This window comes from Diaporthe batatas (genome assembly GCF_019321695.1).
Source record: "Diaporthe batatas strain CRI 302-4 chromosome Unknown Contig00005, whole genome shotgun sequence".
In the NCBI taxonomy this organism is placed as follows: Eukaryota; Fungi; Ascomycota; class Sordariomycetes; order Diaporthales; family Diaporthaceae; genus Diaporthe; species Diaporthe batatas.
Genome location: NW_025408552.1, coordinates 688225 through 716189, shown reverse-complemented (window position 1 = coordinate 716189; position 27965 = coordinate 688225). Strand labels below are relative to the sequence as shown.

General features: G+C 54.1%; 10 protein-coding genes across 10 annotated transcripts; 7 read left to right on the top strand and 3 right to left on the bottom strand.

Annotated features, from left to right (window-relative positions):
• Nucleotides 1-286: 286 nt before the first annotated feature.
• Nucleotides 287-2390, top strand: KVR01_005384 (uncharacterized protein). The gene is made up of 2 exons (XM_044790157.1): nt 287-1938; nt 1998-2390. The coding sequence occupies exons 1-2, from the start codon at nt 1246-1248 to the stop codon at nt 2064-2066; spliced, it is 762 nt and encodes a 253-aa protein (XP_044645829.1). The 5' UTR covers nt 287-1245; the 3' UTR covers nt 2067-2390.
• A 709-nt stretch (nt 2391-3099) lies between these two features.
• On the top strand, nt 3100-5159 carry KVR01_005039 (uncharacterized protein). Its single transcript, XM_044791165.1, has 2 exons — nt 3100-3869; nt 4018-5159. Exons 1-2 carry the CDS (start codon nt 3394-3396, stop codon nt 4997-4999), a joined length of 1458 nt encoding a protein of 485 aa, XP_044645484.1. The 5' UTR covers nt 3100-3393; the 3' UTR covers nt 5000-5159.
• A 312-nt stretch (nt 5160-5471) lies between these two features.
• KVR01_004928 (uncharacterized protein) lies at nt 5472-9921 on the bottom strand. The gene has a single exon (XM_044792635.1). The coding sequence runs from the start codon at nt 9613-9615 to the stop codon at nt 6274-6276; it is 3342 nt and encodes a 1113-aa protein (XP_044645373.1). The 5' UTR covers nt 9616-9921; the 3' UTR covers nt 5472-6273.
• A 1685-nt stretch (nt 9922-11606) lies between these two features.
• KVR01_004970 (uncharacterized protein) lies at nt 11607-12871 on the top strand. Its single transcript, XM_044791786.1, has 3 exons — nt 11607-11976; nt 12047-12539; nt 12606-12871. The coding sequence occupies exons 1-3, from the start codon at nt 11724-11726 to the stop codon at nt 12841-12843; spliced, it is 984 nt and encodes a 327-aa protein (XP_044645415.1). The 5' UTR covers nt 11607-11723; the 3' UTR covers nt 12844-12871.
• Nucleotides 12872-15203: 2332 nt separating this feature from the next.
• Nucleotides 15204-16652, bottom strand: KVR01_004968 (uncharacterized protein). The gene is made up of 2 exons (XM_044788839.1): nt 16149-16652; nt 15204-16061 (listed from the first exon to the last, which is right to left on the bottom strand). The coding sequence occupies exons 1-2, from the start codon at nt 16504-16506 to the stop codon at nt 15436-15438; spliced, it is 984 nt and encodes a 327-aa protein (XP_044645413.1). The 5' UTR covers nt 16507-16652; the 3' UTR covers nt 15204-15435.
• A 207-nt stretch (nt 16653-16859) lies between these two features.
• Nucleotides 16860-17998, top strand: KVR01_005089 (uncharacterized protein). Its single transcript, XM_044791341.1, has 3 exons — nt 16860-17089; nt 17178-17250; nt 17355-17998. The coding sequence occupies exons 1-3, from the start codon at nt 17008-17010 to the stop codon at nt 17563-17565; spliced, it is 366 nt and encodes a 121-aa protein (XP_044645534.1). The 5' UTR covers nt 16860-17007; the 3' UTR covers nt 17566-17998.
• A 1015-nt stretch (nt 17999-19013) lies between these two features.
• KVR01_005174 (uncharacterized protein) lies at nt 19014-19711 on the top strand (the record flags this gene model as incomplete). Its single annotated transcript, XM_044792937.1, has 3 exons — nt 19014-19061; nt 19185-19430; nt 19556-19711. 3 exons carry the CDS (start codon nt 19014-19016, stop codon nt 19709-19711), a joined length of 450 nt encoding a protein of 149 aa, XP_044645619.1.
• Nucleotides 19712-20092: 381 nt separating this feature from the next.
• On the top strand, nt 20093-21772 carry KVR01_004974 (uncharacterized protein; the record flags this gene model as incomplete). Its single annotated transcript, XM_044791649.1, has 2 exons — nt 20093-20217; nt 20278-21772. Exons 1-2 carry the CDS (start codon nt 20183-20185, stop codon nt 21770-21772), a joined length of 1530 nt encoding a protein of 509 aa, XP_044645419.1. The 5' UTR covers nt 20093-20182.
• Nucleotides 21773-22169: 397 nt separating this feature from the next.
• KVR01_004959 (uncharacterized protein) lies at nt 22170-23552 on the top strand. Its single transcript, XM_044784331.1, has 3 exons — nt 22170-22439; nt 22516-22808; nt 22907-23552. The coding sequence occupies exons 1-3, from the start codon at nt 22259-22261 to the stop codon at nt 23444-23446; spliced, it is 1014 nt and encodes a 337-aa protein (XP_044645404.1). The 5' UTR covers nt 22170-22258; the 3' UTR covers nt 23447-23552.
• Nucleotides 23553-25661: 2109 nt separating this feature from the next.
• On the bottom strand, nt 25662-27944 carry KVR01_005359 (uncharacterized protein). Its single transcript, XM_044788004.1, has one exon. The coding sequence runs from the start codon at nt 27521-27523 to the stop codon at nt 25817-25819; it is 1707 nt and encodes a 568-aa protein (XP_044645804.1). The 5' UTR covers nt 27524-27944; the 3' UTR covers nt 25662-25816.
• Nucleotides 27945-27965: the final 21 nt, after the last annotated feature.

Sequence of the window (27965 nt, the reverse complement as noted above, 5' to 3'; positions counted from 1 at the left end):
GCCAGCAGGCGTGTGAGAGGCTCATGGGCGGGTGAAGCTGGCCGACGTCGGCCTTGCTAGGTACTTAGCTGCGTACTAGTTCAGAGGCAAACAGGCAAACAATACGGAGTCAGAGAGTCGAGGGCAGAGAGATTTGGTTGGTGTGCAGGTGGTCTGGGGTGGCAGTGCTCGTCCAGGCAAGCCAGGCACTCTGGCACTCTGGCACTCAGGGCACTCTGACACTCGAGACACTCGAGACACTCGTGCTTCGTCGAGCTGCGCGTCGCTCCCAGACCGGCACAGGTTGGCCGGCTGCTCGAGCCTTCATTGGCCTGTGCCCATTCTTTTTCCTCGACACAGCCACCACAACCCGTCGGTCTCGCAGGCTCGGCGCAGAAGCGAGTGCATTGCGGGCCCCTCTTGTACTTGGCGAAGATCCTTTTTGGAGCATCATGATTTTGCCCCGGTGCAGCAGAGAGACACTCAACCGCAAGGGGCACGAAGTCGCAAAAAAACAGTTGCTGTCCCATCCAGCTTGCCAGCCTTCCTGCCGTCCTGCCCCTGATCCAAGTCGACTCATGCCACCACACATGACAAGATTGCAGTACGACCGTCCTGTCCCCAGGGTCTGATGCAGATCGGTCCATCGTGCATATCACCCCTGCCCTTCTAGAACGGCTCAAGAACCAGCAGCTCGCAAGAGACAGCAGCGGGAGTTCCCGCCCCAGCGCATAGCAAGCAACCTCGCCCTCGCCCTCGCCCTCATCCATCCGGGGTCCAGAGGATGGTGTATTGTGCACTCGAAATGCTGCCGCAAGAAAATTGCTTCACTACAACGATTCCCATTCCTGGGCATGTAGGCGGTAGACCACTCATCCATAACATATGTACCCCCAGACTGGATGCTACCCAAGCACTCGGCGCCGTAACAATTTAGTCTACAACAGCAATAAGGCCATGACGCAAGAACCATGTGGCCAATCAGAGCTTATCAGTCTCTCTTGACCCAAGATGGCGGGGCAAACACTGCAGCGGCATCTCGACCTGAATCGGAGCTGCTTCGTTCGACAACCGCCAGTGACTAACTCTACTGACGCAGCAGCCCAACTCGACGAAAGCGTAATATCTCGTGTTCCTCCAGGAACCTTCCTCTTCCCTTCGCACTAGTCGCACCCTACCTACGAGCTCTTCTCAATCTGCCAACCAGCCAAACCCAGACTTTCCACTCCGGGTTCGCTCGCCCAAGCCCACGACCAGACCGCCAACATGGCCACGATCAAGGAGATCACCAGCTACTCCGAGTGGGACGCCCACCTGGCGTCCCTGCCACCGACCACACTGCTCATCGTTTCCTTCCACGCCCCGTGGGCCGCGCCATGCGCCCAGATGGCCACCGTCCTCAGCACCCTCGCCTCCGAATACCCCGCCGACGGCTCGACCTCGTGGGTCTCCCTGAACGCAGAGGAGCTCTCCGACATCAGCGAGAAGTACGACGTCACCGCTGTCCCCTTCCTCGTCCTCTCCAAGGATGCAAAGGTCCTCGAGACCGTCAGCGGCAGCAGCGCCGTCAAGGTGCGCAACGCCATCGAGGCGCACGCCGGCAAGCCCGGCGCCGCGGCCACCGGCACCAACGGGGCTTCGGCCGGCGCCACGGCCACGGCCACGGTTGACGAGCCTGCGGAGACGGACCCGGCGAAGGCGAAGGAGGAGCTCAACAAGCGGCTAGAGGAGCTGGTCAAGGCGGCGTCCGTCATGCTGTTCATGAAGGGCACCCCCAGCGGGCCGCAGTGCGGCTTCTCCAGGCAGATGGTGGCGCTGCTGCGGGAGAACTCGGTCAAGTACGGCTTCTTTAACATCCTGGCCGATGACGAGGTACGGCAGGGCTTGAAGGAGTTCGCAGACTGGCCCACGTACCCGCAACTATGGATCGATGGGGAGCTGGTGGGCGGTTTGGATATCGTAAGTTTGCGCTCCAGGTCTTTTGCAAACCAGGACTCCATGCTTACTGTTCTACTTAGGTCAAGGAGGAGATCGAGAACAACCCAGACTACCTCAAGCCATACAGTGTCAAGGCCAACGGCGAGTGAGCGGCGGACGGCGACGTGAATCTACACCACATGCCAAGAACATCACATGAGGCACATGCATGCCGCGAGACAGATCGGATGTCCGCCGAGGCTCACACCCAATCCACGTTGCGTGATATGAGACCGAAATGCAGCTACCATACCTCACCACATATGGGCATTGGGTGTGGACGCTCGGTCTAAGCTGGCAAGGGCCAAGTCAGTCTTACTCCTACTACTGCACTCAAACCTAGCCGAAGATCCGGCGACGAGGCAAGTGAGACAAATAGGATCGGAAGAGAAAACACCATAGGAGACCCATAATACAACCAAGTTCAAGGATGATTGACTCTCTTGCTTGTACTTTACTGAATGCGTTGGCTATGCTTATGTTTGCACTTGAACCACCATGCAGACCTTTCTGATCACATCAGATATATGCTTGGGCTGATGTCTACTGTCAAATTGTACCATTTTAGCATTACGTTCAAGGTGACAAACGGCCGATAAGCTACTTCCTTTTACGGCATGTCATTGCTAAGTTAGTACCACATCACTTTTTAAGTAATTAACTAACTCTCTGGGTGTGATTCTAACTTAGGATCCTTCCGCTTTTTTGCCTTCCTCCTTTTCCTATCCTCCTTTTCCTATCCTCTTTTTCCTATCCTCTTTTTCCTATCCTCTTTTTCCTATCCTCTTTTTCCTATCCTCTTTTTCCTATCCTCTTTTTCCTATCCTCTTTTTTCTATTCTTTTTTTCTTATTTTTTATTTAATTTATATACTATTATTATTTAAAATAATATTTATATTATTTAAATAAGTAGTTTAAAATAAAATTAAAACTTATAATTAATATAAAGTAATCTTTTACTTTAGGAATATAATAATTCTTTAAAAAAAAACTTATTTATCAATCTAGTATCTAGCTGCATGTGGTTTCTTTATACTGGACTCTATAGTAGTATAAATGTATATACTAGTAGTACTTATTTAGCTATCACATGCTGTAACCCCACCGAAAGAGTCATAATCCAACCTAACAAGGCCACTTACAAACAGGTCCAACCATCTGTCTTGTAATTATTTTCCTTTTCCATTATTTAAACACCCTGATTGCCTCCCCTTTAGCATCTTTTCAGCATCTTTCTTCACATTGCTTACTCCCACCAATCAATTAGCTCTGTTCTCAGCGCGATTTTCGCAACTTCTCACACCGAAAACCCCAACTCCTGCTCTTCCATCGTCGCACCTTCGCAAAGCCTCATCATTTGCTTGCCCAACGGCCATTACCAGGATCCCAAATTCGTTTGGCTGAAAGCATCTGTTGTCTCGACGCACTCGGCGCTCATGGGTGGTAAAGTTTTCTCCAAGGGCGATGACGCTCTCAACATCCCTCGCATGCCCCCAACCGTCTACGACGTCGTCAAGCGACAGGCCCAACTTGCTCTCGAGGAGCTGAAGTTCTCCCGCGTCGCAAGCCCCATCGAGACCCCGGAGAAAGAGACTTTTGGCGATGTGGACATCCTTGTGTGCCTCGAGGGAAAGAGCGTCCCCTTTCCTCCCACAGCTGCCGATTTTACAAATCCTGATTGGGACCGGGTTGCGAAGTCCCTGGGTGCTAAGCGCAGCATGCAGTTTTATACAACCGGCCCGGGCAAGAAGCGCATCTTTGACAGCATGAGCTTTGCTATCGATTGGCCTCTCCAGTTTGCCTCGAACCCGGCCGGGCAAAAGAGAGAGCTCGGGGCGGAACCAACTCCTCGCTATGTCCAGGTTGATGTTCGCTTGTGCGATACCCAGAGTGAGATGGAGTGGCGTCTATAGTAAGTGCTGAACATCCTATGCCAAGGCGTCAATTGACGGCTTCGTCGTGACGTGTTCCTTGCCTTTCATCGGTGCAGCATCCAACATACCCTATCTCCTTCACTGCATCGCCAGCAAGTGAAAATCAATGTGCTGACATTGACGCAGCAAGCACAACCATGGGGACCTTTGGAACATGATCGGCCAGACCATCCGCCCCTTCGGTCTCACTGCTGACGAAGTTGGCCTGCACATCCGCATTCCTGAATTTGAGGAGCAGAACAGGAAGAAAGCCCGTGTGCTCCTGACCAGCGACCCGGAGCAAGCGAGCGCCTTCCTCGGGCTCAAATGGCCAAACGGCGGTTGGAATAAGGAGTTCCGCTCTCTAAACGACCTGTTCGAATGCGCTGCGAGTTGCAGATGGTTCATGTTGTGGCCTAGCGACGAGGACGTTGAGGACAACGCCAAGGATGGGTCCGACAAGGAGAAAAAGCCGCCCTCGGACAAGAAAAAGGAAGGAACACAGAAGGAACAGCGCCCGGTCTTTGCCCGCTGGGTCGACGAGTTCAAACCCGCCTGCCGCGCAAAAGGCCGTTTCTTGGTCCCCAATCCGGAGGAACGCACCTGGAAGACCGTCCGCGAGGAAGTCCGCGAGGAAGTCCGCAAGGAGGCATTTAAGACCTTCCCTGGCAAGGAGGCCGAGTACGACGCCAGGCTGACCGACTGGAAGAAGGAGGAGAAGCGTATCAAGGTCAAGAACACGATCATCAAGGAGGCGACGTTTCTCCCCAAAGACCTCAAGTCCTACCTCCCAGAGCCCAGTGATCGCGACGGCGACAAGGGCGCCAGGCTGGTCGCGATCGAGAGGCAGTGGCGCAGCGTGCTGATCTCGGCGCTGCAGAAGATCATCGTCGACGACGACGATTCTTTCGACGGTGTTGCACCTCCCAAGCTGCGCGACAGCAAGGACGTGCTGGATGTCGACAGGGTCACAGACTGGCTACAGATCAACTGGCCCGATGTGGGGATCGTCGCGTGGGAGCGGCAGCGCGCCCGTGCTAGGGACCACATGGATCGCAGTGCTGCTGAGGAGGCAGGGCGCAAGGAAAGTGGGGGCACTGCCGGCGCGGCGAAAGACAAGAAGACGTGATGCGTGATGGGAGGTGATGTTTGGCGTTCGGGATCGTGCTATTTCTTCTGCCGCTTTATCAACGCGAAGCATGGAGTTTTGGGCTGAAGCATTGGACTTGGCGGGCTGGGTCAACTACAGCATTTATAGCTGAATGATTGTCACATTACGTTTTTGGCCATTACACCGACTCCCTGATATAATTCTACCTACCTCACCCCTCCTCCTCCCTCCGCCTCCCTCCTCCTCCCTCCGCCTCCCTCCTCCTCCCTCCGCCTCCCTCCTCCTCCCTCCTACCCTCCTGCCCTCATTTTTTATCTCCCTTAAATAAATAAATGAGAAAATAGAGTTAGTTTTCTCATAATAATATTATTTTTTAAAATAAGTATCTAATTAAGACTATAATAATAGTTATTTAACTATTAAATTATATATTTAATAGTATTTTATTTTTAGGACCATTTATCAAGATAATAGAAGAGCATCTGTCAGGCTATGTATGCCATCTTATTCCTTTTATACAATCATATCTAGGATACTAAATACAGTGACCGGTCAAGCGAGCTCCAGCTATTGAGCAACAACGACCCCAAGCCATATTCATAGCCCAAAGTCTTCTCATTGTCACAGCTAGAGCAGCTTCGACACGGAGCGATAGCCCACCACTTGGCCCACTGAAAACCACTCGCCGAGTCTCGCTGACCCAGACAGCGAAACAACAGAAGGGCTCGGGGGCTGATGTACTCCCCCCATGAACATCCATCAAGCCCGCCCCTGAGACATATCCTGTATATCGCTTCGCTGCTCTAGACAGCTAAGCAATAAAGGAAGTCAAATCGTCCGAAAGATCGAAATGACATGGAGTACTTGCTGATGTTGTTCCCTAATCGGCGAGCGTCTTGTGTGATGTGATACACTAAGGACATGAAGCCCTCTCTCTCCGGCGCGCATGCCAGCGCATTTCCTCCCGCCTCCCGTTCCTTTCCATCCGGTGTATGGCCGGCAAGAAAAATTATGTACCATCTTCGGAGTGAATGAATAAGATTCCAGGGCTAGACCGCCAACTCCACGCATGATGGAAGCCAGACAACGCCATAACATGAGTCCCATTCCCTTCATGGCGTAAATATCAAAAGCAACGAGTCTGCGGTTTTTGTACAAGTGATGTGACACTGGATTGAGTATCCGTTCCTGGATGGTTTCGTCCAAATATGTTGTGTTCCAGAGCGGTAGAATCTTGGTGAACGGGCTCTTGAAATCGACTCGACTGGCCGTGCGAAAAATCAGACTTCGCATCAGAACCAGATTATTCGTGGCGGCTCCTGGTCCTCCGAGGTCTTGGGCAGTACATCGTCCTTGCCCATCCTCTCGTCCACCGGGGGCCGTGGCTCGCCACGGTCCTCAGCCTCTTTCTCCGCCAGTGCCTCCCGCCCATAAGCCTCGAATAGGGCCCGGTATGCTGGTTTTGGTGTCCACGGCTCTTGCAGGCCCTTCTTTTGAATGCGTCGGAAGTACTGCTCTCTCTTGAATGGGTCCGAGATGGCCCCGTATCTGACATCGCGGAGGTCTGTTCCCGTCCACCAGTCCTCAACATCCGCGTATAGGTCCCAGGCTTCCTGCAGCCAGTAGGCTGCGTGCGGGCGGACCATGCCACCAGTGAGCCACTCGTCGAGCTTCACAGGCACCACGTAGCCGTAATCGGGATTGTCGGGGGACGACCTGCACGGCGAACCACGGTAGCACACATACTGCCTTCCCCAGTGATCGTAAAAGTTATTCTCCACGACGTACCAGAAGGTCAGCAGGAGCAACAGCTTCCCCAGCCAAGTGATTTTGAATTTAGGCTGTGTGCGCCACAATGAAGGAACTGGCAGAGCCACATGAGCTGACAAGCCACTGCTATGTTGACCGGCAGCGCATTCAAGGCAACTCGAAACATGAGCCTCGTGACCCGTGGTGTCGTTTTTGGTAGGACGGGGAGCTTGCTCGGACTGTGCAACCCGATCTTCGAGACGCCCGATGCCCTTCTTGGCCTGCCGGATGGAAGCAAGACCAGTGCTCAAAGCCTTGCCCATGTGTTCCATCCTCTTCAAGTCCTTTTCCTGCGGCATGGCATCCGCATCCTCGGAGTCGGAGACTCCGTTTCCAGCCTCCTCAGATTTTATGGAAGCAAGCACGAAGTCATCAAAGTCATCTGTCGTAGATTCGTCTATGTTGTTGCTCAAGTGGATCTGCTTCAGGTCTTCCTCCACAGTGGGCGGCTTGACTGAATTCCTTAACGGGAAGCGCTTGCGCGGAGTGGACCTTGACCGCCGTGATTTCGAAAACGAGGTAGATCGCCCGTGTGATCGCGGTCCATCTGATTTCGTTGAGCGTGGCGAGGTGCTTATCTCTCGAGCCTGTGAAATGGCTTTCTTCTCTGGCTCTCGAGTCGATGCGGTCGGCTCCTCTTTGATCTGGACTGGTCCGGTCTTGACAGTCACTGGGGTCTCGACGTAAGCGCCCGTTACCTGCGGAGTAGGCATGGATAGAGGATCGAACTTGGGGGCACGAGGTGTCTCGTCTGCCTTGCCCGCGTCATCCTCAGGTTCGGATTCGATATCCGGTCGAGGTGACGGGGCCCGGACTGAACCGCGTTCCGACATGTTGTCCATGAGCGCGAAGAGTTTCATCTCGCCCTCGATTCGTGCAGTTGGATCTGCTGATGCTCGGCTCTGCGTTGACGACATACTCTTAGTAGATGGCGTCCGAGAGAGACCTGCAAATCCAATTGTGGGCTTGCTTAGAGCATTCGATTTGCCCGTTCCTAGCGATGTTGGGAATTTCTGATCCGCCTTTTCCGTGATATGGAGTCCTCCTCCGGCTGTTTCTGCTCTACCCGTATTCGACAACGCAGCTCTGTCCTCTTCCTTGGCCTTGTGCGTCCCTGCGTTTTCAGGACTGGCAATGGGGCTATTGCTCGAAACCCTAGATAATCTTCGAAGAAGATCATGAGAGTCTTCTTTGGCTCGAGGCACAGCTGTGGCATGTTCTACAGTGGTGGAGGTTGTGCTTGGATTAGGGCCGTTATGCTCATCAATGGGCTGAGTCGGGGACCTGTTCCTGTATATTGTGACGGGCGTGTTCGGGACCTTCTCGCCGTCCATACCATTGTAGTCGTGCTTTTGGGGTTGCGTCTTGGAATCGTGGCTCACATGCGAGGTGGTCTGGTGTGGTCGCCCGAAGTCGTCCCTCAGTTCAGGCTTGGGGGAAGGCGCCCGGAAGATTCCTCGCTCCATGATCCCGTTCAGTCGTGTTGACGGAAGAGGCTCTTTGGGAGGGTCATCATTTCCTGGCGAACGTTGGGATCCTCCTCCAGCCTCTGCCAAACTTGGTGTTGTAGTTGCTTTCTTCGTTTCGACGCCCGTAAACAGCTCACCAGCCGGTTCCGCGCTTGGCTCTTCGATCCTGGGAACGGGGTACTTGCGCTCCGCATCTTTCTCTCGTTGCAAAATCTCGTCGAGTTTTGTATTCGTGCGCTGGGGCACGAAGCGATGGTTCTCAATGGGATAATCGAGCTCGGCATCAATCTCTAGCCTCCGGATCTCGTCCAACCTGGTGTTGGTACGGCCATAGCTCACAGGGGGGCTATTTGAAACCTGCAAGTCCCCAGCTGTGAAGTCTTCATCAACTTGCCAGGCGTAACTCTTGTTTGGGGACTGGATCGGCGCCACTGTGGCTGGGCGTGGAATCGCCGAGGCCGGTTCTTTGCTCTCTGGTCGACTCTGACTTGTCGATATCCTCTTGGAGCCCGGCACGCGGTTTCCAAAGCTCGAGAATCCTTGTATCCTTGACTGCCTGCCCGGGGCGAAATCCAAGGCCTGCTCTTCCGATTTGAATTGCTTAATCCAATCGGGTCTGGCATGCCCTGTCTCAGCGAAAACCCATGACTGGCGAGGGTCCTTGCCGCCCGGGCCACCGTCACCAGAACCGCCGTTGCTTGTGGCATTACTTGGCTTGGTGTAGGTCCCAGTGCCATTCAGTCCAAATTTGGGCTTGTTGAACAGGCCTTTCTTGTCTTCCTTCATAGATTGGATGATTTTCTCGTCCTCTTCATACTGCTTAAGCTTGCGGTCGAGCTCATCGTCCGACACGTCTCCCTTGTGCGACGAAGACCCGAAAGTGTCCTTGGAGACGGAGGTCCCATCGCGGCGTGGTGGAGGTCGCCTGGTGCCGAGACGGCCCAAATCTATCGGCCTCTGAGTAAACAAGCTTGGTAAAGGCCTGTGGTCCGAGTTGACAGAGCCTGGGCGCGCGGGCCGGGGTGCCGGGCTGGGTGAGCCTTGAGCTAATCGGGACTTGGCCCAGTCGGTGGCTTCAGTGATGGTGAAGGGTCGACGCGTTTGAGGACTCGCGCGAGAGGACGGTCGGGGGATGCGCGAGGAGTCGGGGGCATCGGGGAGCGAGCCTTGGCTGTGTTTGCGCGAATGCGCGCCACTGGCCATGGCTGCTTGTGTTTTCTCGTTGTCTGCCACGCCGTTGGTGTTGCTTGTCGCGTCGGCAGGGGCGTTGAGAGCAAACGATGGCAAGAATATTCTTCCGTTGGCGCGAGCACCTGGAATGGGCGCCTTGCCTGCCTTGTCTCCCCCACCATTCATCCCAGAACGGGACAGGTGATTTGTGTTGCGACTCGATCAAGCGGGAGCGCGGGCAGCCGTGACTTCTGCGATGTGATGGTGGTGGTGATTGTCGTGGTGGTTGTCGCGTCGCGTCATACTAGGTCGCGATTCGGACGTGCGTTGCGTCGCAGATGATACGGCTATGGTCAATTCGAAGATTCGGAATCGGAAAAGGCCGGCGGCTGTCGTATGATAGGATGAGAGGCGGGCCTCAGGTCAGCTGAGAGTGTATGCAAACATGAAGGAGCGTTGTTGGGCTGCCGATTTAGCGCTTCTTGGGATGTCTCCAATCCTATACCAGAAGGCTGCATCTCTCACATTCAACTCGCGCCCGACTGCTGCGCGGTTGGGCAGGGTTCATGCCATCTTTACAGACCCACTACTTGGCGGGGTCGGCCGGGACGCACGGGCCATGTTCAGTTGAGGTCTGTCAGGTACCTAGGTACCTAACTGGAACGCAGCATGATGGGGCCATTTTAGCCCATTCTTTTCAGCCTCAATCTTGGAAGCAACGTCGACTTAGACTATAATACAATGCGATATCCATTTAGGGCTGGTTCAGACCTCATCCCATCTTCTCTGCCTCTTGGATCCCCCATATTGTCGCCCATAAGAGCAAGGGACGGGAGCTCTCTGAATGCCTCATTCCTTGCTACTGCTGGCTGACTGCAGGCCACATGTCTGGCTTGAAACTCAGCATCAATTCTGAACATCTCGACTCTGTCGCTCCATCATTCCGTTTCTGCTCGCATCATGGCTCGTTAGATATCGCAGCTCTACGGACACAACTACTTGTGCACCGGTCTAAGCCTTCTCCTATGGTCAAGGACAATTGAGTTGACGGAGTTCACAGCCAATGGACTGGTCTGTTGCCAATGTGACGTCCCCCCTTTGGGAAGATGGGGACGTCATTTCCCCCTCGAAGCCGGAGGAGCCGCCCACCTCTCGGTTGTGTAGCCCGCGCGAGGAATCAATAGTGCTAGACAACGTGTCTGGGTTCGTCCCATTCTTCTCCGGGGCTGTTGCCGCGATCCCCTCGCTTCCGTTTGGTGTTTCCTCTGGGGCCCACCTTTTTGCTGCCCATTCTCTTTACGGACTTGAGCGCCAGGGGGCCCTGCGTTGTGTTGGCGCTTGTTCTCTTTTTGCCAAACAGAGTCCCCAGTGTGTTATCAAAATGAGAGGACTTGCTAGCGGCTGATGGCCCCCTCCGTTTCAGATGCTGCAGCCGCTCCCGGGTTGTCACCTGGAGGCTGTTGGACACTCACAGGATTGATTCAAGGTGTTCAAATGTGAGCAGTCCTGAAATTCAGCATCGAAAATGCAGATATGCGGCGATCATCAACAAGACAAGCGAAGTCGCGCATATGCCTGCCTGTATCTGGGTTTTCGGGGAAATGACAAAGTTCCGTGGTGCCTTAGTGTATAAGAATTCCCCGTCCGAGATGAGAAGCAGGTCGGGACTCGGACCCTTACGGTCGATGAGGATCTTCGGACTCGAAGGATCGTCCGAAGCGAGCCGTCAAGCATGCCGCCTCCCCTGGCAAGATGTAGCCGCGCTCCACCCCCCTATGTTTCGAAACGATTGTTAGCAATGCTACAACCTACAGATTCCACGTTCACACCTCGGTACAACCCCGGCAGGTGCCCAAAAAAATCCCGTATTTCTTCCCTCAAGCTCTGTGCAGTCTGGCTAGCTCCGCTTTTCTCCCGCGAGGAGCAAGCGGCTCTTTCTCCCTTCTAAGCAGGATCAGGAAGTAAAGTGGGACAGGTCGGAACCTTGCCAAGAGAATAGAGATTGAATTTCTATGCAATCCCTGGATCGGTTACCACAAATGATGTCGAAGCGAATCTTGCCCCGAAGGATGGGCTGGCAGGGGACAGGGCGAGCGCGACGGACGGGCATCGAACGTCAATATAAGTGAAGCCTTGCCCCCAGATAGTAACAAGATATTTCAAGCTTCTGTTCAGTAGTTCGCTCGTGGTTTTTAATATTTATCTTTCTCTCCGTCTGTCTGTCTGTGTCTTTCCGACCTGCAGGCGTTCTCTCATTCTCTCTTCAATTTTTATACCTTCGTTGATCGCACAGGATGCCTTCTCTTCTCCGCGCCGCCCTCGTGGGCAGCACTATTGCGCCAGCCGCATATGCGTACACCCAGGCCAACGTTGCCTCGCCTTTCATGTACAAGAACGTCGATCCTATCGTGTTCCCCGGCGAATATGGCAAATCACACATGCACTCATTCTTTGGCTCTGATGCCGTAACTGCCTCAACCAAGACCAGCGCCGAGCTGCAGAAGGGGTGCACAACCACTGACAACCCCAACGACTTCTCCGTCTACTGTAAGATCCCAATTCAGTCATGTTACAGTTGCTTCTGGCTCGTTTTCATACTGATCTGGCTCATCTCAAGGGGTCCCTTCCCTATTGTATACCAACGACAACGGCAAGACGTACGACTACGTCCCCGTCATGCGTTTCTCAGCCTACTACAACCTGGGCGAGAGTCCTGCCGAGATCCCCATCCCACAGGACCTAAGAATGGTCGCGGGTTCGGCCTCAGCCACCACCGCCGGCGACTCCCCCGCGGACGCCAAGGTCGAGTGGATGTGCGAGGGCGACGACGGTATCTCGGCCGACGAAAACGGGTTCCCCAGCTCCACCTGCAGCACCCACCTGCAGACGCTGCTGTACTTCCCCCAGTGTGTCAACGAGGACACGCTCGAGACGGCCTACAAGAGCCGCGACTACGGCACCGACAACTGGTGCCCCGAGGGCTCCAAGTCCATGCCCCAGCTGCGTTTCTCCATCCGCTACGACCTGCGCAAGGTCCTGCCCGACGGGTGGAGCGGCACCGCGCCCATCAAGCTGGCCAGCGGCAATGCCTGGTCTAGCCACGGTGACTTGTGAGTTTCCTCCCTCCCTCATTGGAGCCGCGTAATCATTCGACAAGTGCTAAAAACCATGTGCAGCATCATGGGCTGGACTGAGGACGCCGCTAAGAACATGGTCGACGCCACCGCTGCCGACTACAAGTACCACTACTATGCCGTCGACGGCGCGCTCGGCTCTGCCGGGACCAACCCTACCTGCTCTCCCAGCGATGCCGACCCCGACAACGGAACTAGCGACTACGCCGAGTCTGTTAGCCAGATGAGCAAGCGTTCCGTGATGGGCTGGTCATCCCGGTCTCGCATGGCCCGTGCCTGAACCCAGCCAGGCTTATGAGGCGTCACGGTGATGGTGGGGGGGGGGGCGCGAGTTTACTTGTACATATTATGGCCTTCCTGCACACATGCCCGCAGGATCCTCTCCACATATTTCGGAGTAAAGACATCGCCAAATGAAGGCAGATTCTCCAGTTTGCAAAGTCTTCTGCCCTAGACCAGTGCCACAAATGAAACAAACACAGGAGTGAAAGGTGGTCTCGTTTCTAATCCCCATACATAGTATAACACGTATTATGCGGCGCCTTCATACAGTGGTAAACGCTCAAGACCCAGAACCCGAGATTGACGAAGCAAATCTATCTCAGAGACCTTTCATGCAAGACAAATGCCTTCGTCCTTTGCACACTTGTGGCAGTTTCTTCGCGAGATTCGGCGGCGACACCTTGATCCTGGTGGATGTCTGGAGCCTGCACAGGGCACTTCAGCCCTGCTCCTCATCCGGACGGACTCTCTGTGCTTAAATCAGGGGGCCGCCGAGGAATTGAGGCAACAACTGCCACAGATAGAGAAGATATTTTCCCAAGCTAGAGAAGGGTTGACATGGCTGGGGCCAATGCTCGCAGCGTAACCCAGTTGGGGGATGCCTTCGCGACTGTGGAGACAACTTGAATGGCAGACGCAGCATCTCGAGTGCCTCCAAGCTCTCAGCAAACGATACAAGCACATAAATGAGCAGGAACGGCCGGCCCTGAGAGGGATGGGAAGAGAATCATCAGCTCCTTTTTGATGATAGTATACTGGAGACGTGTGTGGGCTGTGCAGGATTGTCTTCCAAGAGCAGCGCGGGTGCGACGGTATGCCCGATTTTGGACCGCTGGCGTATATGATTTCCTTGATGACCTCGGGAGTGTGGGTATTACCGTGACAGGAACAAGGTCACGACAGCAAAATGCAGCTGTTGTGGGATTTCTTGTCTAAGATGACGCAGGCGGCGTGTAGGTCTTCAAAAGAAAGTCATGGGCGTGGAGGTCCATAGCCATAACGCTGTGCTAACTACGCATTGGCACAGACACCACTATTCAAGCACCTAGGCAGGGACCATACCTACCGAACCGCGGTCAGGCGAATACCATGAGGAGAAAATATGGAATTTGTGTTTGAGGAGCTTGAAGAGTCTTGTGATGGTAATGTGTTTGGGTTTGGGTTTGGGGTCCTGGAGCTTGGTGTTTGTGTTATGGTTAGTTGAGTTCGGGAGGCCGTGACGATTTCAACGTTTAATGTGTAAATGACCCTAGAATGTAATTTGCCGCAAACCGCGTCGCACCAATCTGGTAGAATATAGACAAGTATGAATTAGATAGAAAACAATAATTTTTGATGATCACTTCTCGAGCATGCGACATAGAATGTGGCACAGCGAAGGCGCATACCCTAGGGTAGCCCGACATGGTCATTTCGCAATACGCATATCATCCATTCGACTGGACCTACCAAGGCAATTTATGGAGCACGGTCACGATCTTTAGGTTTTTAGAATGAGAAAATAGTATTCACAAATCAATACACCTGCCCGATGGTTATATTGATCTTATTTTCCCACTCGGAAACAAATATTAATATATAATGCGCTCTAGTCTCTCTCCAAGCACATACGGCCAGTATGTTCTTCTGGAGAAGGGATCCCGTTGTATTAGGAATTTCTCAAAAGCAGGAAACCGAAATTTAGAGCCAGTTTCTTTTTTTTTTTTTAGAAGCCTTGAGGCAAGACTGACCACCAGTTAATCCTGACAGTCTGCTGACCCCTTTCGTCGCTCTTCGCACGCGGTCCCTTGATGCTTGGACCACGGCATTCCTTGACAAACACGCCCAGGAGCGCGCGACCATGGTGTCCCTGGCATGCGGGCTGGACAGCTGATATCTACGACTGAATTGGGGGCCCAAAGTGTGCTGGATCGACTTCGAACTTCCGGATGTTGCACTGGCAGAACTTTAGAACTGCGCCGAAAGCTGCTGCCCACGCCAGAGGGCGACTACAAACTGATCGAGGCGCCCGTGACCGATGATACTTGGCTCAAAGACGTGCCGGTTGACAGACCGACATTCGTCATCTTCGAGGGCCTGTCCATGTACCTCTCTCAGGACGATGGAGAGGATTTGTTGAGACGCGTCTCGGCTCACTTTCCATCGGGAGAGATCGCGTTCGATGCTGTAAGGCCCATCATGATCAATTGTCAGGCAATTTTCAGGGATGTGAAGCGGACAAATTTGACGCTCGAGTGGTCTGTGGACGATCCAAAGGAAATGGACGTTCGCCTCCCGCGATTGAAGCTGCAGGAGGTCAGGTATCACTCAACACTGGACAGTCTTTCTCAGTCGCGCCTATCGGCACGCATCGTTCTCACGCTTCTGGACTACATACCGGGAGTGTGGGGAAGTGGTCAACATTTATTGTACGAGTTTTAATGAGATATAAACTCAATTTGACCTATCGTATTATAACCATAGTTATTGATATCGTGTCCTTTTCAAGCGCTGGGTCTTGAGCTCTTACCACCGTATGAAGGCGCCATGTATGTCCTCCTCGGACGTATACAGAATAGAAGCGAAACCACATACCAGCTTCTTCAGACTCCTACGAAGACAAATTTCGGCCGAGAGCCTTCTCGAACACTCGCATCGTGTGTTCCCATATCTTCTTGGCCAGTCCTCCCTCCCTATACCCCTGCAAGGTCGCGTTTCCTGGTACCTCTTCGCTCGATTCATTGATCAAGTGCATGCCCGTTCCGCGGGTCCAGGCTTGACTAGTCAAGTGGTATGCGTGGCGCTCACCACTTTCGTGGGGACTGATACCTTGAACCATCATCAAGAACCCTACCACATTTCGGATCAAGGCTAGCCCGATGCGCCAAAAGATGCTCGAGGACGGGGGCGCTCTCAGCTTCGCAAAGATATCAGTGCGCACCAGGCCGGGAAATGCGTGCATGAGGGTCAGGTTCTTGTTCCCCGGGTCCTCTGCCAAATAGTCCAGGGCGAGACTCATGCTGGTGGTCGTGTGGTTGACGACTGCCGTCGTCGACCAGTTCCCCTCGTTCTCGAGGCCGAGGTCTTCCTCGAGAATGGCCTTCTCCTTACCCCCATTGAGCACGCTTAAGACGCGAGGCCGAGGCGATTTCCTCAATAGCGGGAGCAGGTTCGTGAGAAGCCGGATGCGAGAGTAGTAGGAGAGTGCGAAGCAGATTTCTAGGCCTTCCGAGGTGTCTTACCGAAGATAACAGGGTCAGTTTCAGATACTTCGAAGCAGGCAAGCTGGCAAGGACATCCACACCGGGGAAAAGAAAAACTTACATTCGGCTCCATTCAGTGGGACAAGTCCTTGGCTCATGTAGAGAAGGTCGATCTTCTCAGGCGAAATCTGCTTACATGCGGTGTCGACGTGGGAAAGAAGCGATACATCGCACTCGATGAATTCTAGTCGACAAGACGGACTCAAAGCCGCAATTCTTTCTCTTTGGCCTGCGAACTTCGCAGCAGATCTTCCCAATACGTAAATGGTGGAATCATGGAGCATCGATGCTATGACCTCGAGGGTGCTAGCACCAATCCCACTGGTGGCACCAGTGAAGACACAAACTAGCCCCGAGGACTGGGGGCGATCGGCTGCGAAAGCAGCATTGCTCTGCCGGACAACCGTTAACTTCGTCATTTTTCTGTCGTCAGTCAATTAAACAAACTTCCTGAGCGAGTCCAGATTCGCTGTATCAGTTAGGTCTTTGCGAAAAACTGCCTGCTCGCTTCGAAAATTCTGTGCAGGCTGCGGAATGATCCTCCGGACAGGTGACACCAGGAGACTGTGTTCCACTCTCTTCCGGTAAATCCAGCCCAATTGGTCAGGACAGTCCATCCAGTCTCGGGGTACAAAGAGAACTCATTATCTCCGTTTGGTCAGCACTAGTCGCAATCCAATCAGTTGGAACGGGGATCAAGTACAGTAAAAATATCACATATCATATCCATGGAGAACATAATTGTCAAGTACATCCCGCCGTACCGCTTCGACCCAGTCATAATTATTTAAAGTGGGACATCCCGCCAAGATCTCGACTCCCAACACGATCTCGTTCTCTCGCATTCATTCATTCATTCAGCTTCGACGCCTCGAAAAGCAGGTTGAAAGTCACTAGCACGATACACCGAAATCCCAGCCATGTCGAGAGCATTTGCATTCATCAGAGCCTTGAATCAGAAGATAAGGTCGAACAAGGTGACCGATTATTTCTGCTCTACCCGTATGTTGACAATCCAATTATTATCGGTTTACTATCCCTTGGTGGGAAAAGTTGACCTCCGGTGTCGGGCTGCGCTTACAAGACGCAGACTTCTGGGGCCCAGCATCCAACTTTGGGATTCCTATTGCGGCCATTCTTGATACCTACAAAAGTCCCGACATGTAAGATGAGACCTCACAGCAATGACCAGAACGAACACAGCAGCAAAAGCCTCTTATGAAAATATACGTACATGTGAGATTAATACCGTTGCTCGTATACTTAGGATATCCGGTACTATGACAGGCGCCCTTACAGTCTACGCTTTTACTTTTATGCGTTACTCTCTGGCCGTTACCCCTAAGAATTATCTCCTCTTCGCCTGCCACACCCTCAATGCAGGGGCCCAGGTGACTCAGGGCTATCGCTGGACGCAATATCATTACGGCAATGGCAGCAAGGGAAAAATAGAGGAGATCCCAGGTGCGACTAATTAGAAGGGAGTTTGAGAGAAATCGTTGCAGGGAAACAGGGGAAAAGGTGCAGGAAAAGTTACGGCTGTGAAATAAATGTGCGAAAGCGAGCATGGAATCCGGGCCCACCAACACGAAATGACACAAACAGAGAGAACGGAACGAAACCAGATGACATGATCAGGAGATGGTGATATGCCTCAGCCTTGTCCAAGTCATTCAGAGCCCCCGAGAATTTCCCAAGCTGTTGCTGAATCCGTGCGTGGTTTCGTAAGAATCGGTCCATATTGAATTTCCTGTCACGAACATGGTCCGGGAAGCTTTTAGCGATCGAGATCGCTTTGTCCAAGTAGGGAAGGGCTTCTGCGGCTTTGAAGGCGGAGCATAGAGTATAGCCAACATCGCTGTACACATTTGCGAGGCCATTCTCTTCAGGACTATCATGCTTCATAAAAACGTCCAGCTCTGTCTTGGCGCATGTGACGGCCTTGTTGCTGCGCCCCGTTCTCTCGTAAATGCCCATGAGGTCTTGGGTGTTGTCTGCGTATTCGATCGAATCTTTCTCGATCTCCGGAATGAGATCCAACAAAAGCTCCTCTGGGTCTGTAAATCGCTGTATCTCAAGCAAAAACCTGCGCAGGTCTTTTGTAAGCGACGCCGCCACACGCCCACCGTCCTGCGAATGGGTAAAGCAACTCACCAAGCATTGTCTCTAATCAGCTGCCTGTATTGGCACCCTGCCTCTTCCATCCCATCCTCCTTCAGAGACTTGTAGCGCCTGTGTATGGCCTCAACATGTTGTTCCAGTTGTTGACACCTAGTCCACCGGCAAAAGAGGTGCGTCTTTCCATCACGGGCGGGATACGCTTTGCGCAGAAGATGAAACATTATCTCGAAAGCTGAGCATCGCACCTCGTGGGAAATCCGATCAAAATAAGCTTGTTGAATCAAGCGGTGAATAGACATGAGTTCAGTGTCAGCGTTCACCTTGATCAAAGACATGTCACGCAGCTTTAACTGCGCATGCTCAAATCTACCAAGGCACCGCAGGTCAGTATCTGATCATCTGAGATCCAGAAGCCTGCGCATGTGGACCGACCTATCTTCATCACCAAGAAAGCCCCAGTCATCCGGGAGTTCCAAGTCTTCCGGCTGGAAAAGTTCTGGGATGGCCTCCGGGACCACAAAGCAGAAGAGACTGAATAGCTTCGTAGCGTCTGCCTCAGGTTGGCCATCCACATCCAAGCTCTCGAAAGCAATCTGCCAGACCTCAGGACTGTGTCCAGATACAAGCTGCAAAGCTGTGGAACCTCTCAGAGTTTCCCTTCTCTCTAACAGCGCGCCGTTGGCTGCGGACTCTTTCCACTGTGTTGCCAGTCGTTCCTGCCCATCTGTCTATCCCGACCTTGGTTCGGTCCAATCTCGCTCATATATCCTGTCTTCAGACCTCTTTGTTCCCTTCCAACAGCACGATGGAGCTACCAACTCTTCCCCTAAAGGGCGGCGTCGCCATTCCTCCGGTCAGTAAATACCCTTTGCTCCGCTCGGCCATGCCAGCATGCAAACAATTGAGCCCGCATTAACCACTTTCGCTCCTTGTTCGGATTGGTTTCGTCACTGGCACCGCATGGTACAAAGACTAGCCCGAGAATCCCTTCAACCCGGCCTTGGTCAACATCTTGACCACAGCTCTCGTGAAACACTATGTGCACCCAGACTGTGCGAACTCGTATGGGACGGAGCGGGAGCTCGCGGCCGCCATCAAGGCGAGCGGATTGCCGCGGGAGAGCCTGTTCAAAACCACCAAAGTCCAAGACGGGTGGGCCGACGTTCCTGCCGCCATGGGCAAGAGCCTGAAGAATCTGGAGCTCGATTACATAGACCTGTTAGTCGTTTCCCACCACCGGCGCCCTGCCGAGATGAAATCTTATTCCGATATTTCAAGGCACTATTGCACAACCAGTATGTCATTCCGACTGCCCATTATCTCCAGAACGCCTGGAAGGGCCTTTAGACGATGAAGGCCTCCGGAAAGGCCAGGGCCATTGGCGTCTCTAACATGCAACGCAACCACATCGAGACAATCCTCGAGACCCCCAGCGAGATTCCAGCAATCAATAAGATCGAATACCATCCCTATCTACAGCAAGTTCCCGACGACAGGTCTTAGATATGAGACCCCTGCTTGACAACTCCCACATAGTTCCAAGTTTCATTATGGTAACAAGTCCTATTGTATCGAATGCTTGTGTTTCTAGAGAAACTCGCACCCGAGCAAATGTGATGATTTCGCTAGCATCAGCCTAGATATTGAACCACAGCCCAAGAAATGCGAACCGAGGAGCAAAGCAAACGGTGTCCCGGCCGCCTGGATCGATATGCTTCCATTCTAGGAATCGATTTGCCAGTTTCCAGGAACAAAAACGTGGGTCCAAGCGGAAGGTTGGTGGACGCATCTAAGCACAGGGTTGCCTGTTCCGGGTTAGTTTGCATCCCTCAGCTGCTCCGAGTCGCCAAGTCCAATCACCAACATGCACTCGGTACACGGAAATTTTAAGACGCGCTGTATGTTTATTTCGACTCTGGTGGTGTTAATTTAAGTGACCTCTGATCAAAGCTCAACACCAAAAAAAAAAAAAAAATGCAGTCGAAGGTGGTTAGGCAATGTGGTACGATGTAGGTGAAACCCTCGTCGCTCCTGTCAACTGGTGGTGATCCACGACTAACCACTCCAAGTGAGCATTGGTCCACCTCGAGGCACGCGATCGGCATTTACACAGCAATTGCAAACTGTTGCCGATATGTGGTCTCCGACTCCCACCTAAGTTATGACTCGGCACAGTCCCTTGTGGAAGTCGCGTTGGCCCGCATGATCGTCCGCATGGCCGGGCTGAGGGTCGGCATCACCAAGGAGCACACCAACCAGGCCAGCTTCGTCAGCGTGCCATCCATGGACCTGAGGGATTTCATCGAGTGGGAAACCGTCAAGGAGGGCAGCCAGGCGCAATTTGACGCGCGCGTCCTGGACGTGACCAAGACCAGGCTCGAGCAGCTGTGGCAGGACGTCGCGACCCGCCCGCCGTGGAGGCTCCTCGTCGTCCAGAATTGCACCAAGGATTGGGGTCAGCTGAGGCTCGACATGGTCTTTGTGACACACCACGCCCTCTCGGACGGGAAGAGCACCATGGTATTCCACACCGAATTGCTGCGGGAGCTCAACTACTGCCCCACCGACAGCGGCTCTGGTCCGCCGGCCGAGTTGAAGAACCACGTCCTCAGCTTTGACAGGGCCCCCGTCCTCGCCCCGCCCCAGCAGGAGCTCGTAAAGTTCCGGATAGGCTGGGTATTCTTCCTCAAAACTCTTTGGCAAGAATTCGCACCTTCTTGGCTCAAACCGACGCCGCCGGTTGAGCCATGGACTGGGAAGGCCATCACACTCGAGCCACACAAGCTCAACCTGCGTCTCATTCCCATCGATAAAGAGGTCGTTCCGAAGCTCGTCACAGCATGCAGGTCTCATGGCGCCACATTCACCGCAATAATCCACGTACTCGTTCTGATTTCTGTCGCCAAGCGAGTCCCCGCTCAAGCTGCGGCTGCATTTTCCAGCGACACACCGATTTCTTTGATACCTTGGGCGGAACTACCACCTGGTAGCGAGATAGAAGATATCACAAGGGTACTCTCGGTTCTCACCACCAGCTCCAGCAAAGTATGGGACGCAGAGACTGTCGCAGACCTGCGGCGCAGACTCAGCGAGCAAGACCAGGGCCTGGAGGAAGGCCTGATGTGGCCCCTGGCGGCGACGTGGCGAGTCGAGATGAAGAAGAAGCTCGCCTCACTGCCAAATGACGACGTCTGCGGCCTGATGGACTATGTGACGGACTGGCAGAAGTGGTGGGAGGGCAAGATCGGGAAACGGCGCGGCGCCACGTGGGAGGTTTCCAACATCGGGCTCATCAGTCCCGAATCCGCCGGCCATAGCAGCCTGGCGGTCTGGGATATTCGGAGGTCATTCTTCACCCAGCCCGCCTTCCTCGCTGGCCCTGGGTTTGCGATCAATGTCACTGGGGTGGAAAGGGGCGAAGCCACCATGACTCTGAACTGGCAAGGCGGTGTCATTGAAGATGCGATGATCGATGGTGTAGTCGAGGATTTGACCAGGTGGCTGGAGACGTTCCAGGTCAATGGCAGCTTTGGCATAGTCGAGAACAAGAAGTCAGTATCTTGACATCATTCTAGTAAGTGCTGGCATCTCGCCATGCATACGACAGCTCGAGAGGATTACCATATCTGGTAGATAATATCTTAATAATTTCTAATAAGTAATGGGGCTGGCAACAAGGAGTAAGTAAATGATGTTATGGTACGTTGCGCATCCTTCGTATACCCCATCCACATTGGACCATTGGTTTGTCACCCTTCATCCACAGCCCGTGGCAGTTACGAGATCACAAGGCAGGATTAGCTTGTGGTTGTTGTTCATTTTCGCACGGGTACTGTCATCAATTGGGATCTGAAAGACGTTAGACTGCGGCTCAGGGATTAAGGTTCTGGAGTGGAGTCTCGGCAAAGGTGCCGATTCGCCCAATTCGAGCTGTCGGGAGCTCGACTCCAAAATATTCATCGCGCGACTTACGGGCGACCACTCTGGCGGATCGCTAATTGGATTGATTGCTGGGCAGAGACACACCCGCGTCTCGACAACCCCTCTGCCATGGCGTCGCCATTATTAAACCGGGCACCATGCCTGGTGTGCCTCAGGAGGATAACACAGGTGGGCAACGCATCTGTCACCCCCTTCTTCAGGCAGATGCGGAAGAAGAGCAACAAGCCAAACAAGAACACCGGCATCATCGTGCGACTGCTGGTCGACATGAAGGGCTATGGCAAGCAAGGTCAGTGAGCAGCAGCACCATGCGCATTCGCAGCCCGGCCCCGGCACAGCCTGTACTGAATGCCCATCTCCCACAGGCTCCATCTTCCGCATACAACGAGGCATCATGCGCAACCTCTGGTACCCGACCAAGAAGGCCGAGTTCATGACAGACACCCGCATGAAGCAGCTTGGTCTGACCAAGGACGACGTCGGCCAGCGCGATCCCATGTTCGGAATGCAGCTCGAGTTTGAGGAGGAGCTCATCGACGACGCCGTCGAGGCGGTCGCCGGCCTCCCTCGCGGCGCAATTCCCCTCGGCTCTGCGGCTGGACAACCTGCACTCGAGTCACCTAGCCCTGCGCCAGCTGTGGAGATTGAGCATGTTGCTGTGAGTGTCCCCCCCCCCCCCGGGACCATGGTCACCCGCGAAGGGTGTTTGGCTTTCGCCCCTGGGTGGCATCTAGCTAAACGACTTTCTATCTACAGCCCAACCGCGCCCTCGAACTCCTCACCACCATGATCCCCGACCCCATCATCATCGAACGGCACCTGAAACACCTCCCGTCAAACACCAGCCCCGGCAACACCACCACCCAACCACAGAGCAAAGAGCCAGAGCAGCCCAAGGTCCTCACGCCCCTCGAGAGGCGCCGGGCCAAGATGCTCGAGGCCCAGAAGGGACCCCAGCCAGAGAAGACGCCCGAGGAGGCCGAGGCGGAGCGCAGGGCCGAGGAGGCCGAGGCAGAGAGGGAGCGCATCCGCGCCGAGGAGGAGGCTGAGAGGGCCAAGGAGATCTACGGGTCCGTGTCGGTGCGCGACGTGGCGTCCTACATCAAGGACAAGATGCTGCTGGACCCGGAGGCCTCGCGGATCCACGTCCAGCCCGAGGAGATCAGCATCGTTGGGCTCGCCGAGGGCGTCGACAAGGTCGAGAAGGTGGGCAGCTTCCAGATCGAGATCAGGACGCACGTCGGGCGGGACAAGGTCGAACCCGTCAGGAGGACCGTCGAGGTCGTCGCTGCCTAGGTGGATGCCATTGTACCTCTGTAGATTATGGTGCTAGTTTCACACGTCGGCCTTGTGTGTGTGTGCGCACGTAGAGGTAGCTCAATACACACAAATTCTGGCTGAATTGGACACCGTCGCTGGCCAGATTTGGGCCCCCCCGATTCGGACCCCCATGTTTCGGGTCAGCTGGGCATCGATCTTACATTCATCGCTGTCACGATTTGGCTATACTGATGGTGCTGTGAAGTCATTCCTGGTACGCTCGCTTCCTCCAGTGGCGATTCCCTCGCAATCTGTTTCCGTAGACGATGCGGCGGAGACGGAATGGGCCCCGGGATGTTATCAACATGTTTGGAAACATCCTCGGCAATTCACTGGCCGACTAAAACACCCCGGAACAGAGCCCCAGGATGACGACAGACTGGAGGCTCCGGATCGATCAATCCACACAAGATCATGCCGGTTCGCGAATGAGGCTGACCCTGTTCAGGTGATATCCTTCGGTATCATGGCTTGAACGTGAGCAGGAGGACCGTACTACTTTTACGCGTAGGCACGGTTGCTTGAGTGCATTATTGTGCGACGCTTGCACACCCATAAACAACGCCACTGGATCCGCCCACAGAGACTCAGCGTACGGTGATGGTCAACGAGTGACACTCAGCTTGGTGGGAGCTGATATGTCATAGCATTTGCAACCCTGAGAGACGGACGCGGAAGTAGTGTGGGAAGCACAGCACTGAGATGAGCTGCCAGTAAGGATGGTGGAGGCCTCACAGCCCAGCTCTGAGGTGATTAATGTGTAGCTGTAAGTAAGCTGATCTGACTTGGGAGCAAAGAGAACCCGTGGATCTGGCTTTCGTGTATATGCAAGTTGCCGGTGATCTGCAAGTGCTCCACGATGTGTTTCCTATCTACCCGTTCAACGTGACAAAGCGCTTGAGCGAGAGGGAGCCGAGAACTTTCCAGATCGCAGATTGTCACCTTGAAACCGAAAACTCGGTCACATACGTAAAGCGTCGTCGATTCAAGATTGGCCTTCCACTGTATGTCAGTTAGAGGAGTGTATCACACCCATAAGTCTGGCGCGAAATCAAGCTTGTCCATGCCTGCTCATGATGTGTGGATAAAAATATAAATAGCTTGAAGTGAATTGACCACTTGAGCTGAGACCGAACCATTTCTAGAATACCACCTTCGGAACTTGTTCTTAAGTCTACGCAGGACCCGAGGAGAGACGCATTGATCTCTACGCAAGGAATTATACCATACTTGCCCATCCGGACTATCGACATCATGAAGTTCTACAAGCTGTTCCTCGCCGGAGCCCTCACCGTTTGCACCAGGGCCGGAACTAACGACTGGCCTAACAACGACCCTCCCATCGCCAACTTTGCCGCATATGGACTGCCTGGCTGTTCCCAAAACTCGCAGAAGAACTTCACCTTGGTGCAGACCGAAGAGAGCAGCTGCTACGTGTTTACTCCTCCCTTCCCAACCAATATACAGTCAGCCGTCACCACGAAAATAATACACGGCTGCGTTGGTAAGTTCCTTTTTCTCCTGGGCGATGGGATACCTATTACTGCTTAGTCCGCCTGCGGTGCTGACCATGTTGGGGAACATAAGTGTACGTGTACAGGGATGCGCATTGCTCGTTGAACGAGACCATTCTGCCCCAGCTCCCTGATAACTGCTTTGACGAGCCCTCGGGTTTGGGCTCCTACAAGGCCGTCTGCGGACGGAGGTTTCCGACTCCTATTGCAAGCCCATCGGCATCAATATGTCATGGATAAAAAGGAAGGTCGGGGTTCACATGCAATTGCTTTTCTCTTGGATGTTTAGGCAGGGTGAGTCGAGACCTTCGAGGAAACAAATCGCTTTTTTTGAGATCAATGTCTATGGAAACTCGGCACTGATGACGGCGGCTATGTTTCGGGATGTGACGGGCTGCTTTGACGCGTTTTATACTTTATGAGTACTAGGTAGTCATTCATTCTTTCACGTGGTTTGAGTTTATTGAAACATATGCGAGATGCTTCATCCGAGACAAAGCTGATAAGAAACGAATACGACTCGAGATTCATGATTTTGTTTGAATTGATACGGTTCCTCACATATGCGCAAGCGCGAATGTAGGCCCAAGTGTCAGAGTGCGGAGTGAAACGCCGGGTTTAAAGCTGCGCTGGGAGCGCAGAAGTGTTGCACACGAATTTTGACTGGGACCAAAAGATTGCTGGAAAATCCGTTACTACGAGTATCGGGTAGACTAGGTTACTACCTAGGTGAGTTTGTGTGCCAATTCCACCTGCGCCTAAGGCTGTGTGTGCTAAGTGTCATCATTCGTAGCATAATTCAACAGACCAATGCCGCCCGCCAGTATCTATATTACTTCCCCCCGAGTTTGCCTTCGACCTCTTCGGCCCACCACTTGGCCCAGTCTACGACCTTCCTCCCTGTCTTGGCCTCCTCAGCACAGAAGACCATCGCATGGCTTCTGATAACCTCATCCAGGGTACACCTGATGACCTCCTGCTGGGCCTTCTCACAGGTCCATCCCTCGTCTCTGTGGTTCTTGGCCAGGTCAATGGCCTCCACAAACTTCCTCGTCAGACCTAGGTCGCCGCCCCCGTGACCCAGGCTCTCCATGCGCGGGGTGTGAGTTGTGGTCTTGCCCGTGTTGAAGTCTTCGACCGTGATGGTGTACGAGTCCGCATATATCTCTCCGTGGGTGCCGTAGATCCTAGTGAAACGTTCACACTGGCGCTTTGTCTGGGCTACCATGTGAAATGTTGCCTGCTTGGAACCCCGGCCTCCCAGCTGGTCAGCCATTGGGCTGGCGCCGTCCTGCGGCGAGGCAGGGTCGTCGTCCCAGGTGATGGTCACGACCTGTTCGTCGGCAACGTCGTTGTCGCTCTCGTAGACGCACCTCCCGAACCAATTGCGCTTCGCAATCTCCGAGTCCTGCATATCCGGGCCGTAATCTTCAGCCAATCTCGCCATTAGCGCCCCGCGCACCTTATCGCTAGCCCCCAGATCCTCTATCTCGGGCAGTACAACGTTGACTGGCCAGGCGGTGTTTCCCGTGTCCAGGCCCATGAAGGGTTTGTCGCCCGTGTAGATGCGCTTGGCGGAGTACTTGCAGGTCTCCTCCACTGGGCACTTGAGACAGTTTGTCGCATCGCCAGCGCCTACTGGCTTGCGATTCTTCCGAAAGTACTGCAGCCTTCCACTGCTTGTTACCGTCGACGGCAGGTGTGGCAGCGCCTTCTCGCCGCCATCCTCGTACTTGACTGGTGAGCACAGCAGCCAGAGCAGCACATCGATGTCGTGGCAACTCTTGGTGAGCAGACTGGGGGCCGAGGTGTCTTCTCTCCTCCAATTGCCCCTCACATAGCTGTGCGTGAAGTGCCACCAGCCAATGGGCTCGGTATGGACGACCGAGAGCACGTCGCCGATGACCCTGTCCTCGAGCAGCAGCTTCCGAAGCACCATGTTGTGGGGGCTGTAGCGGAGCACGTGGCCAATGGAGAAGACGCGGCGCTCGCCGGCCTCGTCGACGTTGTCCCTCAGGGCCCGGTACATCTCGACACAGTCGTCCAACCTCGTGGCCAGCGGCTTCTCACACATTATATGCAAGCCGCGCAGCTCAGCCAGGGCGATGACGACCTCCCTGTGCATCTCGTCCAGGACGCAGACATAAACACCATCGACGCCCGGGGGCACGCCAGCCTCGCCCGCAGCCGCGCGCCGCCTCCGCTCCTTCTCGTAGGTGATGAAGTCGGTCCATGACTCGAATTCCTCGCCCTCAGCCGGGGCACGATGGTTGCCCCAGATGTACTTCTGGCCGAACTGGGCGCGCTTGAAGGCGTGGGGCTCGGCGACGGCGGCGACTACGCCGTTGGTGGCGAGCTTGGTGAAGTGGGCGTAGACGGAGCCCCGGGACCCGCCGCCGACGACCAACAGCCGCGGTGGGGAGACGGAGGGAGGCGGGGGGGCTGGGGGCTGGATGGTGACTTCCTTGTCGGTCACGACGACGGGGCCGGGCTCGGGGAGCACTGGCCGCATGGGCGGTGAGTCCTCCTGCTTGCCCATGGTGGAGAGAGTCTTGGAACGAATGGATACGAAGGGAAGGGCGGAGGGAGTGTGGAGGGGGCGAAGAGGCGAGTGAGGCTTCTCACTCTGTTCTATATGTGAGGCTTCGCCAAGGAGGGAAAAAAAAAAAGAAAAACCGAAAGAGACAGTAGTTCAGCTAGGTAGGTATATAAGGGACGTGAGAGAAGTGAGAGGAAGACATTCTTCGTATCTGAGAGGAAGGAAGTGCCACCGACCTATCCCCAGAGGGTGGTAGCAGCCCGTCTGTGTCCGCGTGGTTAGTTAGTCGATCGCGTCCCAACGGTCACCCACGCAGCCGGGACAGATAACTGCAACAAGGCCTAGACTACCTACTTAAGTAGGTAGCTGATTAGCTGGTCGGTCGGCAGGTGTTTTATCCTCCCGGCCCGCTTTTCCAATCCGTAGTCCTGGGGCCAGGCCT